Raw genomic sequence first — 18240 nt, 5'->3', positions numbered from 1 at the left:
GCCCTGAGACCTGCAGGTAGAGGGCGGTATATAAATTCAATAAATAAAATATAAATAAAATAGATAAATCCTTGTGCCCCTCAAAAACCTCTGCACAGCAGTACAATATAGCTCAAGTGCTCTGCAAAGATAAGGATCACAAGCATTGCTCTACCCAATTTTAGGGCTGCCATTATGTCCAGATTTTCCTGGAATCAGGCAGCATAATGACTAATGACGTCTGGGTGGATTTTTGCAAAATCAGCAAAATGTCTGGGAAAACCCAGGCCTATGGCAAGGGAGATATTTAAAAATAAATACATAAATGAAAAATCCAAAAAGTCCCATAACTTTTTTGGGGGGGGAGGGTATGGCAACTCTACTCACTTTTGTATTTGGTTCCATCCACCACTGACATGTGCTCCCCCAAAGGTTGCCCACTCCTGCAACTGGGTCACAAGGGTGATTATTACCAAGATCCGAGCAGGTGTGGAGTGGAAAATCCACCCCCAATTTTGTTCCCTGCTGTGGTTGGAGGAAAATCTCTCCTCCGGGTGTGCTGTTTGCATTGGGAGGAAATCCCCCATTGCTGCCTTGTAAAGATAGATAGATGAGCAAACCAATAAATTATATTATTACTAGCTGGCCCTGCACGCGTTGCTGTGCGTTAGTCTATGAAATGGAGGGTAATAGTCCCCCTTCAGATCCCCCTGAGCCTCAGAGTCCCCCTGAGTCGAGGCGAGACACTGTGGAGAGGGCAGGTTTCATTCCTGTGTCTCTCCCCCCCCCTTCTGACCCATTACGTATCCCTGCCCTCTATTGCTCCCCCCCCACCTCCACTTGGCCTAGTCTGGAAAGCGGCCTAGTCTGCAAAGCCGAGGGGAGATATTGTAAATGGGGTGGGGGGTAGCCACTGCAAATATCTGAGGACTTAAACTGAGGAGAGAAAGTACATGGTTGTTGTTTTTTTAATAATAAAAAAAGACACAGAGGCTTACAATCAGTTGTTTCTCCTAAAATAAGACATACCCATAAAATAAGCCATAGCAGGATTTCTAAGCATTACACAACGCCCACTAAATTATAAAGCGAAAACCCCTCGCTGTGCCCCCCAAGTGTGTGTTAGGAGAAATGATGAACGGCTGCCTAATGCTGCCAGGCGTTTATTAATGCAGCCGCCGGGAGAGGCTTTGGGTGGAATGGCTGTTTCGGTGGTTGTTGGACAGTTGCTCCCCCTACCCTACGTCAGCCCATGTCCTGTTTGGGCTTCTCCTCCCCCCCACCTCCCACCCAGGGCTCCATTCGGGATAGTATTTAAAGGGCTGTAGAGCTGAGGCCTAGCCTGTAAAATGGAGCCAAGGCCTCCTGTTTTACAGGATCTCGTGGCGGAGGCGGGGTTTGTGGGTTATCTTACCCCCCCCCCCGGGGCTAGTGGAGGCCTAGCAGCCTGGCAGGGCCTAGGGGTTTGATAATGGCCGACTTTCAGTTGCTTGGTTGATGATGTCATTTGATTTGTGGGTGTGGCTTAGATTTCACAGGAAGGGAGGGGGTGTACTGTGGGAGGAATTCCACTTGAGGGCGCTGTTTGACTTGGTGGAAAAGCGGGTCAAATCCTGCCAAGGTGTGTGATTTGAGGTTTTTCATGTCCCCTACAACCCTCGGGGAGTGGCCTGGATCGCTGTGTCAAAATTTCAGGACGATCGGTCAAGCGGTTACGGAGAACATAGCGGCCGTCAATTTCAAGATTTTTACATTTTTATATATATAGATGATTATCTGGAGAGAGGGCAGTGGATCAACGGGAGATGCATTTTAAAATGAAACAATCAACTCTTGGAAACAGTTTGGACTTTAGTAGTTTTAGACACAAAGAGAGTGCATGATTGGGGGTGTGGGTGTGGTGGAACTAATCCTTGTATGTCTAACAAAATGTGGGGGGTGGGGGTGGGACTCAATTTATTGACATAGGAGAGAAGAATAGATGAACTACACAATGCCGTATTCAACACACACAGCCTGATAAATGGATTGGAACCTACTTAGGATTAAAGGAATACAAAAGTTCTTTTTATTGAGTTTTTCAGCATCTCTCTGAATCTAGCACCTCCAGGGAAAAGCATCTTGATAGGCTGAAGCAGGAACTGTTTGGGAAGGGAGGCTGCTCCATTTATTTCAGCTTGCCAGAAAATCCATTGGCAGCCTCCTTTTTTTCATTCTGTAATGCAGGAAATCTATCATGGTTAAGCAATGGCTGCCAAAAATTGGAGTGCTCCTTAATTCACAGCACTTGGCTGAGCTAGCAACCTACATAACGTATAAACACACAGAGGCTCTCCTAGCCTTCCACCCAAATTTGCCAAACTGCTGTGATACCATGGAATATTCACAAATATCCTAAATGCTGAGGAAAGTAGACCTTGGAGTCACCCACTGGGCAGTAGATTCTGGACAGACAAAAGAAGTACTTCTTCTTGTTTCACATAATTAACCTGTGGATCAATCTATTATTATTATTATTATTATTATTATTATTATTATTATTATTATTATTATTATTAGATCCATGGATCTCAAAGCAGTTCACAACATCACAATATCTGGTAATGGCATCAAGCTTAAGAGTGCAAAATCTTGACAGTCCCTCCCCACCCACCAAAATAGGGGAAGACCCACAAGCCACATTATTCCTGTACCCATCAGTTTTTTTGACTCTGGAATTAATGGTGCATCTGGCTGCCTCCTCCTTTAGATAGAAATTTGTACAACTTTGCTTTAAAATGTGTCAAGCAACCCTTGTTGCATTTGGGGGCCTCCCTGCTAATTCTACTGAGTGGGTCCCTAGATATTTGCCCCAAAGTCCTACCCGGATGGCGCCATGGGTCCCCACAAATGATCATTATCCTGCAGATTTATTCCAATGAGCAGTCTCTCTCAATCTCTTGCACCCCCATGCACACGGAGAGAGACAAAACATCCGTTTCAGTCTGGGCGGAAAAGATCAAAGTGGCATGGTTTAAAGAAATGAAAAACGTCTGCTGAAAACTGTTTGGGCGTTTGAAGGAGGAGTTCTTTGGAAATGGAAGCTATCTTCAGCAATTCACCCCAACCCCAAACCAAGCAATACAGAAGCTACCTAGGAGCTGTCTAAGCATGTTTGGAGCTTTCATGAGACTTTTAAACGTTCTCCTCTCATCTCTGGATCCAAGGAACAGATTTGCTTACGGTGCTGGCTTTCCTCGAGACGGCCCAGATCTGAAGCTCTGTTTCTTAACCGCTCAGAAGAAAGCTCTGAACTTTACAGCGTGGACGTATATAAAGTAACAAATTACAGCTATACAAAGGACCCTGTCAAAAGGAGAGGGGCAAAAAGGAAGATTGGTGGAAGTTAATTTGTGGCGAAATGTGAGTTTTTAAAAGTATATATAACCATCTACTGCATCCTACCAATTATACAACACAGGGTGCTGGTTATGGGAGCAAGACTGGGGGATCTGTGTGTGTTCAGTCATCAACACTCAGTTTGCACATGGGGAGACTGATCCAGAGGGAGCCCCACCCTACCCCTGATTCCTCTTGCCAAACTGGGACCAGTACCCAACTGGGGACCATGTTTCCTGAAGGAATGCTCCCTCCTGCATATGTTTAACTGACCCTTAAGGTCCTCCAGCCACCCATGCTAACTGAAATTAGATAGGTGCCTTCCAAGGACAGAGCCTTTGTGGTAGTAGCACTTCATCTACGGAATAGCCTCCCCAGGGAGTTTGAACAGAGTAACTTGACTGAGTTTCCATTTCATCTGTGTCCCTGAGGAAAAAGGAGAGGAATGCACATTTTATGTCAAGCCTTGCGCACATAAAATCTTTTATTTTTATAAAATATAATACAAAGTTGCTACACCCATCACTGGTGGAACATTAAATAATTATTACACAGAAATTCAAAACATGGTGCTTTTATGCTAGTATTTTTATGCTGTCCTTTGTACGCACTTGGGGCCAGGACACCTTGGGCTAACCCTTCTGAATAGTGAAATCACGAATTATTTTAAGCATTGCCCATCCCTTTAAAAGGAGACCCATCCTCGATTCTAGAGCCTTTCATGAGTCAGTAGGAACCGAGGTACAATATCAAGGCATGACACACCTGGTGTTGAGCTGTACCACTTCAGAATGCAGGGGCTGGTAACAGTGGGAGATCAAATATTTGAACACTCTTCCATATCAAAGGAAAAGTCTTTGCCTGTGGAAATCTAGCATGTCAAGGTAATGTTTGAATCCAGCCTTCTCCCTGAAATGCTAGTCACAGACAGGTGAACCCAGTCACCTGCACTTACCTTGCAAAAACACTCATATTTAAAAAGCAGAACAAGCGATAAGACCTATTTGTTAAATAGAATGTCACCTGCATGTCTAACAATGTAATCTACGTAACTGAATGCAAGCACAAGAACAGACTTTTGTAAATGGGTTTTGGAGGAATCACACATCAGCAATCTTGGCAAAGAAGCTCAATCGACCTCCTTCGAAACATTTTAATTCTGATGGCCACTCTGACTTGGAAATGTTACTTACAGGGCAGGAATGGGGAACCTGTCCCCCCACCCCAAGATGCTGTTGGACTGCATCAGCCCCAGCCACCATGACCAATGGTCAGGGATGATGGAAGCTGTGGTCCCCAACACAGAGCAATAATCAAATCCAGAAACATTAAAGGGGAACTGCTATATCTAACACCCACCTGATCCAACTCTTATCTGGATGATCCTATATTCTTCTTATATAGTAACGGAAAACTCATTTTTCTGAGTGTAGGTCCCTATGTAGCCAAAACAGCACCACCCACAGACAAGTTAGAGCTATCTGAAGACCTGGGAGAAGTACAAAAAGTGCTTAGGGAGGAAATGTGGGGTGAAACACAAGAACAGCCCAATGAAGATGGATAGGTAACCACAGAATGCTGGTTACCTAATGTGACGGGGAGGGACAGAAAACTGCAAGGGCGAGTATGGAATGAAATATAATAAAAAAAAAGGGCATGGCTGGCAACCTGAACAGGAACATTCTGCACTGTAACATTTTGTTGCTGATCCCACTTGGAACTCTTCATTTCTATGTGGTGCTTAAGTTTCCTTTAAAAACAAAACAAAACTATCTTTCATACGCCAAACTCCTTCAATCTTGAGTGCTCTTAACACTGTTGCCTTGGTTCCCAGCATTCATTTGAAGCCTCAAGAACTGCTATTGAGGAAGGAAGAAGCAGAAATGTTTAATTAAACAGTGCTAGGTCTGTATCTGGCCATTCATTTATTTGCATATATAATCATTTAGTGTTTGATCATATCCTTCTAGGGTCCAGAGCCCTGGTTACTGGTGGAATTGCTGAGTCCCTTTTTTATGATATGAACCTGCTGATTGCATACGTTTCAGCTCCCATTAATCTTGAGGTTTGGTTATTGTGACACGTGGCTACACTCTTGTGTTGTATTTGGAGCCTGTTTGCCCTTCAGAGAACAATGGCAGCGAACGCAGCTTCCTTGATTTTTGCAAGATCGGTTTCTTGCACCTGCCCATACTTGGACTACCTTATCAAGGAAGCGGTTGCTCCCGTACGTCACAGATGCCACTCCAAAGCATCAGGGTGGCTTGAGTGACCTTCCTTATCCAGCGGATAAGGCGATTATGCCAAGTTAAGCACTCGGCTCAGCTTTCTTTCTTGCACAGGTCTGTCTCCATCCTGCACGCCTCTAATGCACAGAGATCCCACTGACCAGGCAAAAGGGGAGAGTTTCATGTGTATATATATATAATGAGGCCCAGCAGCATCAGTGCCATTATAGAGATCCCTGCAGGGACATTATTAATGGGTAGTCCAGGGCTCCCAAGCCTAGGAACAAAGGAAACTTCCTTGGTCCACCCAGGCTAGTAATGACTCTCCCAGCCCTACCTAGAGATGCCGAGGATTGAAGCTGAGATGCTAAGTAGCCCCTTGTCCCCAGCTCCCCACAATGATAAACTAGTGAATGGACAAATCCACAACAACCCAGGCTAAGGAACTTGTTCCTTTCACTATTATTTTTTAGGAAGCAGAAGCTACCAGATTTATCCTCAGAGGATATATATATTTGCTCTATTGTATTATCAAAGCCATATCGATTCCAAGATCCAGTGATGAATGGCAGGCATGCTGCCCATGCACAACATCAAGGCTGGATTACTGCAATGTGCTTTTTGTGGGGCTGCCCTTGGTTCAGAAGCTCCAGCTGGTGCAGAATAGGGCAGCCAGACTGCTGATGGAGGTAGTATTGTTAAAACACCTGCACTGGCTGCCCATCTAGTACCAAGCCAGGTTCAAGGCCCTTTTTTTAATTTACAAGGCCTTGAGCGACTTAGGTCCGAGGGACCTTAGAGACGCCCTGAATCCTTATACCCCAGACTGATCACTGGGATTTTCTGCAGGAGCACCACTAGTTGTTCCTCTAGTTGGTGGGGCTCCTTTGACAGCAACAAGGAACCTAGCTTTTAGTGCCGTCAGTTCAGTCTTGTGGAATACTCTTGTCGATGGAGATTCAGCAATCACCTACTGTCATCTGTCATCTTCTAAACACCTGGTGAGAACTATTATGCAAGACTTATGCAGGAAATTAGGAACCCACTTTTCCATAACAGTAAGCTGATTTCTGAGTTCAAAATTTTCTGTATGGTTTTTATTGTATTGATTGTTGTACAGGCAGCAATCATTTTAGGTGTGTCTAATTGATGTGCGATTGCCGACACACAGGTCCTTTTGGACCCAGAAGAGGGCAGAATGGGGGTGGGGCATACTTGTGCACACTCAGCCAATGCATACGGGGGCTGGGAACGGAAAAAAAACCCCATGCAAAATGGCCGCCTGTAAACCACTCTGATTTTATGAACAGTGGTGTGTTTTTTATATAAAACACACACACAATGGAGAGGACCATTGCTCAGTAGTACATTAGCCTTGCATGCAGAAGGTCCCAGGTTCAATCTCCGGCTTCTGCAGGTCTGGGAGTGGCCCATGCCTGAACACTGGAGAGCCACTGCCAATCAGTGTAGACAGTATTGAGTTACAGGAACCTAAGTTCTGACCCAGTACAAGGCAGTTTCCTACGTTCCTGAGGTTTAAGAGCAAGAGATGGCATCTTCTTCCTCCACAACCCTGAGGGGTAGGGAGGGAATCAGTTCGTTCAAACTCCTAGGGCCGGCTTAACCAGTATCCCAGGTACGAATCAAAATAAATCCCAGCCACATTGCAGCTCATACTATGGAAGCTGTCAGGTGCCTCGATACTTCAACCCTGGCATATAATGCCTACCTGGGACTTTTAACTCACTCTACCAACATCCAGACCACACAGCCCAGGAAACAGCTAGAAACTATACCTACAAACTTTCAGTCCAGTCCCGTGAGCATGACACTGTTCAGATCGTCCCAAATCTACCAATAGGACTTTTGTTGCAGCTCTGGTCTGGCTGAATAAGAGGATCTCAGCATTGCCCACAGGGGAGACAAACCCAAACATCTCTCACCCTAACAGCGCCATAACACTGATTTTAGTTCTTCCGCTTATTATCACTCAAAATACAGAAGAGTGTGCCTAAGAGAAAACAGCAAGCTATCAGGAAACAAGAACCACTTTAAGGATTGGCCCCCTCCCCCACCCCAATTCTAAAATTTGCTTTCAGGCATTATCTTCAAACCAACAATAATCAATTATTTCATTAACACTGGGCAAAGTAACGTCGATTTACTGTTCAGGGAAGTCCCAGGCGTACTGGAGCAACGATTCCTGAAAGATACGTTTGTGTGTGGTTTAAGAAGATGGGTTGATGGTTGTCATCCATGGAGGGGTGCGCCTTTGAGGGTGAAGTCAAGCCAGAGAGACATGATTTGTTGCAGCCGGGGCAGGAGGCGGTAGATGGTTTTGTCTACCTGGGTTCCACCACAAGATGGGTTGATGTATCCCAACCTTCTCCCATTTTCAAGCCTGGTCTTCAGAGAAATTGGAAGCATTCCCTTAAGTATGATTGCTAAGTGAAACTGCCACACTTAGAGGTGGAATACCCCCGAATATTGGCAGCAGTGGTGGCAGAATGGAAGGGCTGCTGCCAGCTTCAGGCTTGACATCTGGCTTTCCTGCCAGAAACAAATACCGGCTGGGTGAATCTTTGTTCCAATTCAGCATCATATTACACATTCAAAAAGTGGCAACAATAGGAATCTTTCTCTTCCTGTGCCACTTTTCAGAGTCTTTGGATGCTACAAATGACAAGCTATCCTGATCCCTGAATTGCATGTTGGGGAAATGTCTCATAAAAATGAACTGGTGCTTCTTAGCAAGTCCTCTCGAGGTTCAACCCGAGACATCTGTAGATAGGGTTGGGACTGGAACATGGCTTGCCTGAAAAAACTAGGGATCAGCTGCCGGTTAGTGCACAGTGTAGACATGGGCCAATGATCCCACTCAAGATAAAGGAGCATCCTCTGTTCTCATGTACAGTAGTGACATTGCTGGAGGTGGTTGTGGTTAATTGCATTCCTAGTGGTCACAGCCTTGGGAGTGCAAACAGGTTTCGTGTTGTGCACAAGTGTTTTCGTCTCATTGAATACACCTCGTCTGCAGCACAATATGCCAATGTTTCCATAGTGCAAATTTCCCGGGAGTTGACACCTATTCCAGCCTACTCCAGCATGATGTGGGTCTATCAACTGATCATGATTGTATCCTGCCCTTCCTCCAAAACACCCAGGGCAGGAGTTGTCCTATTTTCCTCATAAAATCCCTGTGAGGTATGTTGGGCTTAGAGGAAAGTGGCTGGCAAAGGTCACCCAGTGAGCTTCGTGGCTAAGGAGGTCTTGGAACAAGGGTCTCCCCAGTCTTAATCCAGCACTCTACGTATCTACTAGACAGCCCGGGGTATTCATTCCAATGTGACCTGTCTTGCACACATGGCCCTGCGAACCAGACCTTTGGAAACTTGCCCCGCCCCATGCTAACCAGATCATGAACATTGACACCCAGATTGGGTGTCAATGGTCCTTCAGGTGCCCGTTGGTGTTCAAGTTCATCTCTTTGCTCCACCGGCTCCTCCAGGCATGGTACTTCTTCATGCTCTTCCTCTGGGCGAACCGGCAGATGCCTACCATGAAGACCCAAGACATGGTGTACATGATCACCCCGCTGACCTTGATGAACCACTTGGGCTTGGGTGACATCAACACGCAGTACATCACCCACGCCCCGACCCCGATCCTCACCCCTGTGAAGAGCACCACAAAGAAGAAGTCCACCACATCCCCTGTAAGTGTGTGGTAGAGCCCCTTCTCCCGGAGGAACCAACGGGCCTGCAGCAGCGGGTTGGTGATCTCGCTGCCAAAGATGACCCCGATGACCTCTGTGGCTGACTCGCCCAGGGCGAGGGAGATGGTGATGCCTAGGATGCAGACGGTGTGATGGGCCAGCACCAGAGCCCCTTCTGCCTGGAAGTAGACACACCAACCAAGGTCAAAGAGGAAATAACCCAAGCTCATGCATAGCGCATGGACCTGCAGAGTGGTGTTAGGTGACCCTGAAAAGAAAGGCAAAAAAAGGTCAGATTAAGGCTGGGCGATATATCAATATATCATCCAAAACCGGTTTGAAGTCCACATCCTTATATCAGTTTCATAATTTTTGACCTGGCAATGTATTGCAAATTATGATGTATGTGGTTACAGGTAGGTAGCCGTGTTGGTCTGGATCGAAGTAAAATAAAAAAATTCCTTCAGTAGCACCTTAAAGACCAACTAAGTTTTTATTTTGGTATGAGCTTTCGTGTGCATGCACACTTCTTCAGATGAAGAAGTGTGCATGCACACGAAAGCTCATACCAAAATAAAAACTTAGTTGGTCTTTAAGGTGCTACTGAAGGAATTTTTTTATGATGTATGTGTGTATGTGTGCTGTGCAAAAATCACAATGTGGGGAAAACTGTGAAGCCAGCCAATGCCTCTACAGTACATAGCGCCATCCTTATTTTAGACATTTGTGATATACGGTGGTACCTTGGTTCCCGAATGGCTTAGTTGACGAAAAAATCGGTTCCTGAATGCCACAAACCCGGAAGTGTTCCAGTTTGCTAATGTTTTTTGGAAGCCGAACATCTGTTTCGGCTGTCAGCATTGTTTCTGGGGCCAATCAGCCAATCAGAAGCTATGCCTTGCTTTGCGAACGTTTTGAAGTCGAACAGACTTCCAGAACGGATTGAGTTCGGGAACCAAGGTAGTTCTGTATTGGTATATCACAATGTTGAAAACAACTTATCACCCAGCTCTAGGTCAGACTGCATGTAGCCTGTAAGAAGCTGTTTTATATCAAGCCAGTCCATCTAGCCAGTAGTGTAGTGTAGTGTAGTGACGAATTCAGAAGTCTTCATGATACTCACAGCCTTCTAAGATTATACAGCTTTCTAAGATTATACAACACAGGTGCCGCCCCCCACTTATGCTGGGGTTATGTTCTGGCCCGCCATGCACATAAGTGGAATCATGTAATGTGGGGAGCATCCTTTAAACACCCTCTCTGCCGCTCTCTCTTCAACCCTTGCAAAAAAAAAAAAAAGCTGTATCCCCCAAAAATCCACAACTAGAACTGAAGCTCTGGGGCCCGCAGAAGCCTGGAGGATGTGTGGGAAACTGGCTGCTGCTGCGCTACCCCGCATATCAGCTGTTAGGCAGGGAGGCTGAGCAGCCTAAACAAAGCCCCGCTTCATCTCCTCCAGTCTCTGCAGGGCTTCCTCCGCCCTCAGTGACATCCTCTTTGGGCTCCAGGGAGGGTCTCCTCACGAGCCACGAGGACTCGCCAACTCAGTAGGAATTCAACCATGTATTTATTTCCCTGTGCTGCATGTGTACATACTGGTAGCTGCATACAAGTTGATTGCACATTAAGCAGGGGAGGATACCTGTTCAGGCAGTGACCATTTTAGACATGTGCCCATCACGCTGAACCACCTGAGCTATTTTCAATTCCCTTTCCAATAGCCCCTTATGTCTACTTTTCTTCTGCCGCTGTCCCCACGTCGTTTTTCAGCTAGTGTAGAGCCAACTTCCGATCTAAGGTGAGGCGGTTGCAGCGTACCTGGGTAAGACATAGGCCACGGGCCATGGATGAAGCTGATGTAGCCGGAGAGGCCTGTTGCCAGGACCCCGTGAGTCAGAGCGACCAGCCTGCAGTTCCACTCGTAGGTGCGACCTTTGAACCAACGGCAAGACCATGTGTAGAGGGAGAACCAGCCAATCAGGCTGAAGGTCACCTGGAGGACCAGGGTAGCCACCATCCTGTGGTGGGATAGAGGGCAGAAAGAAGGGGATGAAGTTAAATCCCTCAATTCTTGCAACCAACCAGGAGCCCCCCACAATACACAGCCACCAATCACTCCTGCCAATTAGAAATTAGCCAGGCGCCAGGTTCATTTTGCTACTGATGTGGGTCCAACTGGGACCACGTGGAGATTTCTGGGCGCCAGGTTGACAACCATGGTTTAAAAATCTCAGTCCATAGTTAATTCCATTTCCATTTCCACTGTGTATGTTTCTCCATCTTGCATACTGGGGCAAGTGAATTATTGTAAGAGTCAAGCAATGTAGTTAAGATCATAGAATTGTAGCATTGGAAGGGACCCTGATGCTCATCCAGTCCAACCACCTGGTGAATAGACATTCCGTTGTGGCGACCATATCCCAGGTTCAAGGTGCCATTTGAACCTAGCTTTGAGGGGGCCATATCTTAGTTTCTGTAACACTGCTTTCAATAGCAATCTTGGATGGTGGGTGTTGTCAAAAAGAGGCGACGGAAGCTTTTGAGAAACGGGAGGCATTCTCTGGGAAAACCCCAAGGTTAGCACAGCACAAAGAGCCTGAAATTTATTTCCACAAATTATTTATTTCCAATAACTTTTCACTAAGTGTTAAGCAGTACTCTATCTTTTTTAAAAAAAATTTTTTTAAAAAAACCCTCTCCATGCCTGTGTAAGGCAAGGTGTCGTCTATTCGAATTGTACGCTGTGCAGCTTATGTGAGGCCTGGAAACTTACTAGGTTTTTAAAAGGAGGGTTAACCAGTTGCATCTGTTTCCACTAGCAGTGTTTCTTAGATAGTGGACTCAGACCTACCAGTGAGCTTTGGGGGCCACTTTCACATGCCACAGCTTGCCCAGTACCTCCTCACTTGCCTGCTCCAACCCCTAGCCTCACCATAGCCTCTTACAATGGACTAAGTTGTTGCATGGTGAATAAAGGTGGCCGGGAGACAGAGAAATTCAGAAGGGAGAAAAGAATAAAGCTCTCTCTCCTCTGCAGGGCCAGAATAAGTGTAGAAGGAAATTACAAAGTGAGATCAAAGGTTAGTATTTTTAAATATATGTGCAGTGGTACCTCGGTTTACGAACTTAATCCGTTCCGGAAGTCCTTTCCCTAATGAGGTTTCCTGCCACCGGTGCCCTTCCACCTTTCGGCTTCCATTCGTAGACCAAGGTAAAGTTCGCTAACTGGAACACTACTTCCGGTTTTGCAGAGTTCTTATACCGAATAGCTCGTAAACAGGGCTGTTCTTAAACCGAGGTACCACTGTATTATTATTATTATTATTAGAATGACAACAGATAAATTCAAAATAGAAAGATGGAGAGGAAGAAGGGGAGACTGTTATGGAAGGAAAACTATAGAAAAAGCCTTTCCCCACTTACAGCCTCGGGATCAGCAAATGCTGCCTTAAAATGGGAAAGGTGAAGCACAGTACTCAAGCACTGAGATTCGCCCCCCCCTCCTACCTGAGTCATTTCAGTGGAGGTGCAACAGGTGGGAGGGGCTTTTCATTTCATCAATTTCTTAAAGGAAAACCGAGCTCCTTGCACCTGGGCTCTTAAGTCCCTTCCTTTCCCCTTTTCCTCCAGATCTGTGGGGAGGAGGCGCGAGACCCTTTGCACGTGCTTCGAGCTTCTCTTATTGGATGCCTCGTCCGTCTTCAGGGCCGAGGCATCCCTGGCGTTGGAAAGAAGATCCGGGGCTAAAACCCCGTTGGGAATCCCGTCTAAATGCCCGGGAAGCGCTCTCTCTCCGCGCCCTCCCTTAAAGAGGCTTCCGCCGCCTAGATGGAGCGCAACAGGAGGTCCCCAGCCTGGGAATCCGGCCCCCGTCTCTTCCCTCCGGCCCCAAAGACCTTCTCCTGCCCTGCCCGCTTTGGGGAGCCCCTGCGCGCTCCTTGGAGAGGTTACCTGGTCCGGAGCGCCGACCGGGCCACCGCGCAGCTCCCCCTCCCGCGGCTCCTCCGCCCCCCGGGCAGGCGAGGCGTCTCCGCTTTACGAAGATCGCCGAGCCGGAGGCGGCAACGGCGGCGGCAGGCAGGCAGGCAGGGAGGGAGGGCGGGAGGGAGGGAGGGAGGCGGAGAGGAGCCGGCTTAGGGTCACCTGCTGGTGGGGAGGAGAGATCGCAGCGCCGAGGACGGGGTGGGGACAAAGGGCCGGGCCGGGAAGGAAGGGAGAGCCTGAAGCAGCCCACCGCCTCGGCGTATTCGGGGGAAGGAGGAGAGAGAAAGGGAAAGTCCGGCGGAAGAAAAAAGGATGGAAGGTGGCGAGCGACAAACCCTCTCCGAAGGTCGCTTCTAGACGAGCTGAGGGTCAACCCCACAAGTGCGCCCAACTCACGGTTGTCAGTCCCAGGGTTGTCAGTTATCAGTCAACCAATGTCAGTCCTGCTCAGAGTAGGCCCTTGAAGTTAATGGACACGAGCCACTTAGATTCATTTCAAGCGGTTTACTCTTAGCAGATCTTAACTGGGAACACACCCACCCGTTTCCTGGCGCAATCGGAATTGGTCGGTGCGCGCGTTTTAAGAAGGGAACTGAGCGGGTGTCTGATTATCAATAATTTCGGGTGTGGGTGTGTGTGTAGATAGACGCTTCCGTTCCTCTTGCCAGGTCTTCCAGGAACGGAGAGCCCCGGCGAGGAACAAGTAAAATCTGTTGCAGGAGATCACTCAGATGAGCTGGACGCGACCCCTTCGATTGGACTTATCCAATCCTCCCTAAGCAAGGAGGGACTTTGTACACACGTCAAGGAAGGTTTCCAGCAGGTGCGCCTTCGTCTCGTGCTGAAAACGTCATTTTGACAGCGGGTTGTCTCAGGCTCACTGAGAAATTTTTGGAGGAGAAGGCATCAGTGACTACGGCTAGGTACAGACTACATAAAAGTACCACACCTTTAAAGCACATTCTTCCCCTCAAAGAATTCTGAGCACTGTACTTTTCCGCTTACAGAGTTTGAGTTCCCAGGAACGCTTTGCATACACAGTGTCCAGAATCCTTTGAGGGAGAGTGTGTGGAAGGTGCTTAAAGTGGTTTCATGGTTGGAGTATTGGCCCAGATCAGGCATAGGCAAACTCCAGCCCTCCAGATGTTTGGGACTACAATTCCCATCATCCCTGACCACTGGACCTGTTAGCAAGGAATGATGGTAATTGTAGTCCCAAATATCTGGCGGGCCAGAGTTTGCCTATGCTTGGCCTAGATCAGGCATCCCCAAACTTCGGCCCTCCAGATGTTTTGAACTACAATTCCCATCTTCCCCGACCACTGGTCCTGTTAGCTAGAGATCATGGGAGTTGTAGGCCAAAACATCTGGAGGGCCGCAGTTTGGGGCCGCCTGACCTAGATAGAACCAGGGAACAGTAGCGGGGAATCTCTGGACTTTCTGATGTTGCTGGATTACAGCTCCCACCATCCCTGACAATTTGCCTTTTTGGCTGAGGCTGATGGGAACTGGAGTCCAAAACATCAGGAGGGTCACAAGTTCCCCAGCTCTGACCTCAGGCACCCTTCCCTAATCTGGTGTCACCCAGAACTCTTGGACTACAACTCCGATCAGCACCAGCCACAAGGGGTGGACCAACAGATACGTCAGTGTGCCATAGTGGTTAGAGTGCCAGACTAGGATCTGGGAGACCAGGGTTCAAATCCCCACTCAGCTGTGAAGCTCACTAGGTGACCTGGGGCCTTTCACTGTCTCTTCACCTAAACTACCTCACAGGGTTGTTGTGAGGATAGAGTGGGGAGACAGGAAAAGCCATGTATGCTTTCTGGGGGGAAGGTGGAATATAAAGCAAATAAATAAGTAAATAAATTTAAAGTTATAGTGTGTATGCAGCCTACAAGTGTCTCTCTCCCACACCGCCATGCCACATTTTCCACCTGCAGAGTAGAAAATACTGGTAGAAAAGTGGGTAGGTAGGTAGAAAAAAATCTTCTGACACTGACTGTATGAAGCAGCTTTGTTTCCATCCAGCCCACAGCAAGTCATTTAGGAACAAAGGTACAGTGTAATTGAGGTGGGGAGGTCTTTTCTGGGCTGATGGCCCCAGAAGGCTCTTCGATCAAACACAACATTTTGGTTCCATGGACCTCTGAATCCTATGCTTTCATTATGTGTTGATTATATGTTTGCTTATGGCTCTGCCTAGGCTAGTAATTGTCACACTGTGAGTCAGGTCGGATGATGATCTCTCCAGTCCTGACGGCCCAGTCGTGCATATCTTTGACATGACCAATTGCCCTTCTGAAGACAAATAAATTAAGTCTTTTTTTGTGCATGATTGTTTTGTACACCCAACAAAGCAAATAAGCAACGCTTTCGTCCACTTGAGCCTTTCCTGAAAATATTGGTTGATTGCAGGGAAAGTGATGTGTGTGTGTCTGAAATCCTGAATAGCAGCACTCCTCTAAGGAGATGCATATTATATCCTACAACAAAAGTGAACTCCCCACATGTAGCTTAACTAGTGATAAACACTGCTATTACTCACCGCTTTTGCAACAGTGGTAACCTTGGGTTGTTGTTGCTAGCTTTGTCATTCCAGTTTTGTGAATCCCTAATTGCCTTCGATTTTGAGAGTTCCTCTATTATTTACTTCACTGTCAATTAATGTCCTTAAGGCATATCATCCAGGACTTCCTGTTGTTTAAGCCACCCATGAATCATGACAAATCACTTAAATTTGATCTGCCTCTGTATTCGCAGATTTGCATACTTAGTGGATGGCTAATTGCTTGCTGCAAGAAATATCACTCTTTGCCATGTGGAGCAGGGGAGTGATTTGGGCCTTTCTCCCTCTTCCTCACTAATTTCCAGATATGGCATTTCCCCACAAAATATTTATCTCCTCCCCACCCCGCATGCCTACTTGACAAGTGGGTAGGACCACCCGCCAGTATTAGAAAATGAGATATGAAAGTTAGGAGCTAAATGGAACCTTAACCCTAGGTTATGGGCGCAACAACATAATGTCTAGGCGCTCTTTTTTTATAACAAAAATACAAAGCCAAAAATAAATGAACTGCAGCTAAAATATAATGTTCCTTTTTCACATGGTCTAGTCCTTCCCCTGCCCAGCCCCCTAATATTCTTAAGAGGGCCTCCTCTCCAATATTCAGAGAGTAGCTGGAAGTGAGGAGGCAGAAAAAAGTCGTCCTTTCCTTCCACTCTGCAGTTTTAATCGAAAATCATAGGTGCAGTACTGCACCCAGAGCTCAGAAACTGCTCGCGCTAATGAAATTCCCTGTCTCAAAATGCGCCTAGAACAATGGGAGTTTTGAACACTGCATGCCAATCATCTGACACAATACAATAATAATGTCAGGTGATTGACAGCTGGGCAGCTCATCCACCTGTCAAAGCCAGCCCACCGGGGCAAGAGGCCAGCGCACGATTTCTGAAAGTATCAGCAAGGAATTCAGTCCTGTTTTCTGCAGGCTTCTGGTGAGCAACAGAGCTCCATGTGGAACTCAGCGCAAGGAAAGTAAGCAGGTAAAGGTGTTTCCCAGAAGCAGCAAGGAATATTCTTAAAAAGAGTAAAGCACCTCTCGAGGCTGCACATCTAAGCACATTCACTGCCTGTCAGTATAGACATGAAGGATCAACTGGATCCTGCTCACGACACCACACACTGTCAAATCTAATAGCAGTGTGACCTGAAAATGTGCATTTTCTGCACTTGCCCCTGTACTGTGAGGCTGTACAGGTGAGGCTGCAACCATCAGTGGTTTCAGATGTCTTAAGAAGAGCCCTGCTGGACCTAGTCCACCTGGTCTGGCATCGTGTTCTCACAGTGGCCAACCAGATACCTATAGAAAACCCACAGGTAGGATTCGAACACAAGAGCACTTCCCTCATGTGGTCTCCAGCAACTGGTCTTGCAAAGACTTCTATTTTTGCCTAGGCTTTCCTTGACCCATAAGATCAGGGACCCTGTATGAGAGGCTGGGAAGAGAAGATCTCCCAGGGTGGGAGGTTGAGAGAAGGAAGGGAAGCTCCCAAGTGAAAACTGGGAGGGCCCACCCCCTTCTGGGTGAGACAAGGATTATGATATACCTTTGAGAGAGGGCTTTGCATTTACTTCACTCTTTTTTGTTTTTATTTAGATTAGGTAAAGGTAAAGGGACCCCTGACCATTAGGTCGAGTCGTGACCGACTCTGGGGTTGCATGCTCATCTCGCATTATTGGCCGAGGGAGCCGGCGTACAGCTTCCAGGTCATGTGGCCAGCATGACAAAGCCCCTTCTGGCTAACCAGAGCAGCACATGGAAACACCGTTTACCTTCCCGCTGTAGCGGTTCCTATTCATCTACTTGCACTTTGACGTGCTTTCGAACTGCTAGGTTGGCAGGAGCTGAGATCAAGCAATGGGAGCTCACCCCGTCGCAGGGATTCGAACCGCCGACCTTCTGATCAGCAAGCCCTGGGCTCTGTGGTTTAACCCACAGTGCCACCTGCGTCCCTTTTATTTAGATTAGTTTGTGTTTTATTGTATGATGGGAAAGTTTCAGTAGAGAATAATTGGGGGTGGGGAGATTAAGGACCCTGTTTTATGTTTTAGAACCCCCCGAAATCCTATTTTACTTGTTTCCATCTGCTTTTATACTACAGTTTTGCTGGTATTCTAATGATATTGTTTTGGTTTTTACATTGTGCAATGCTTATTAAATGCTCTCAAATGAAAGAGAAAAATAAAATGTTAACTGGGAGCAAGTCCCACGGAATTCTGTGTGAGTAGGCATGTATAGGAGGAGACTGCTTCAAGAGAGCAGCCATCATTTGCAAAATGGCTTTAAGCAGAAAAGATCAATAAATGCATTTATTAGTATTATTAAAGGTATTTGGGGGACTGGTGCCCCCCAAAGTATCCAAAACAATTCAAAGGACCATAGATATCTC

The 18240-nt window shown here is 46.9% G+C and overlaps 1 protein-coding gene across 2 annotated transcripts; it reads right to left on the bottom strand.

Annotated features, from left to right (window-relative positions):
* Positions 1-3809: 3809 nt before the first annotated feature.
* Positions 3810-13390, bottom strand: LOC118097341 (TLC domain-containing protein 5-like). 2 transcript variants are annotated; one of them, XM_035140104.3, is made up of 3 exons: positions 13252-13390; positions 11119-11318; positions 3810-9568 (listed from the first exon to the last, which is right to left on the bottom strand). In XM_035140104.3, the coding sequence occupies exons 2-3, from the start codon at positions 11315-11317 to the stop codon at positions 9030-9032; spliced, it is 738 nt and encodes a 245-aa protein (XP_034995995.2). In that variant the 5' UTR covers position 11318; positions 13252-13390; the 3' UTR covers positions 3810-9029. The 2 variants fall into 2 exon arrangements, with proteins under 2 accessions (XP_034995995.2, XP_034995998.2); XM_035140107.3 differs by lacking the exon at positions 13252-13390 and adding an exon at positions 12808-13211.
* Positions 13391-18240: the final 4850 nt, after the last annotated feature.

The sequence above is a fragment of the Zootoca vivipara genome, chromosome 14 (genome assembly GCF_965207765.1).
Source record: "Zootoca vivipara chromosome 14, rZooViv2.hap1.1, whole genome shotgun sequence".
Taxonomy (NCBI): Eukaryota; Metazoa; Chordata; class Lepidosauria; order Squamata; family Lacertidae; genus Zootoca; species Zootoca vivipara.
This window is presented reverse-complemented; position numbering and strand designations above follow the sequence as displayed.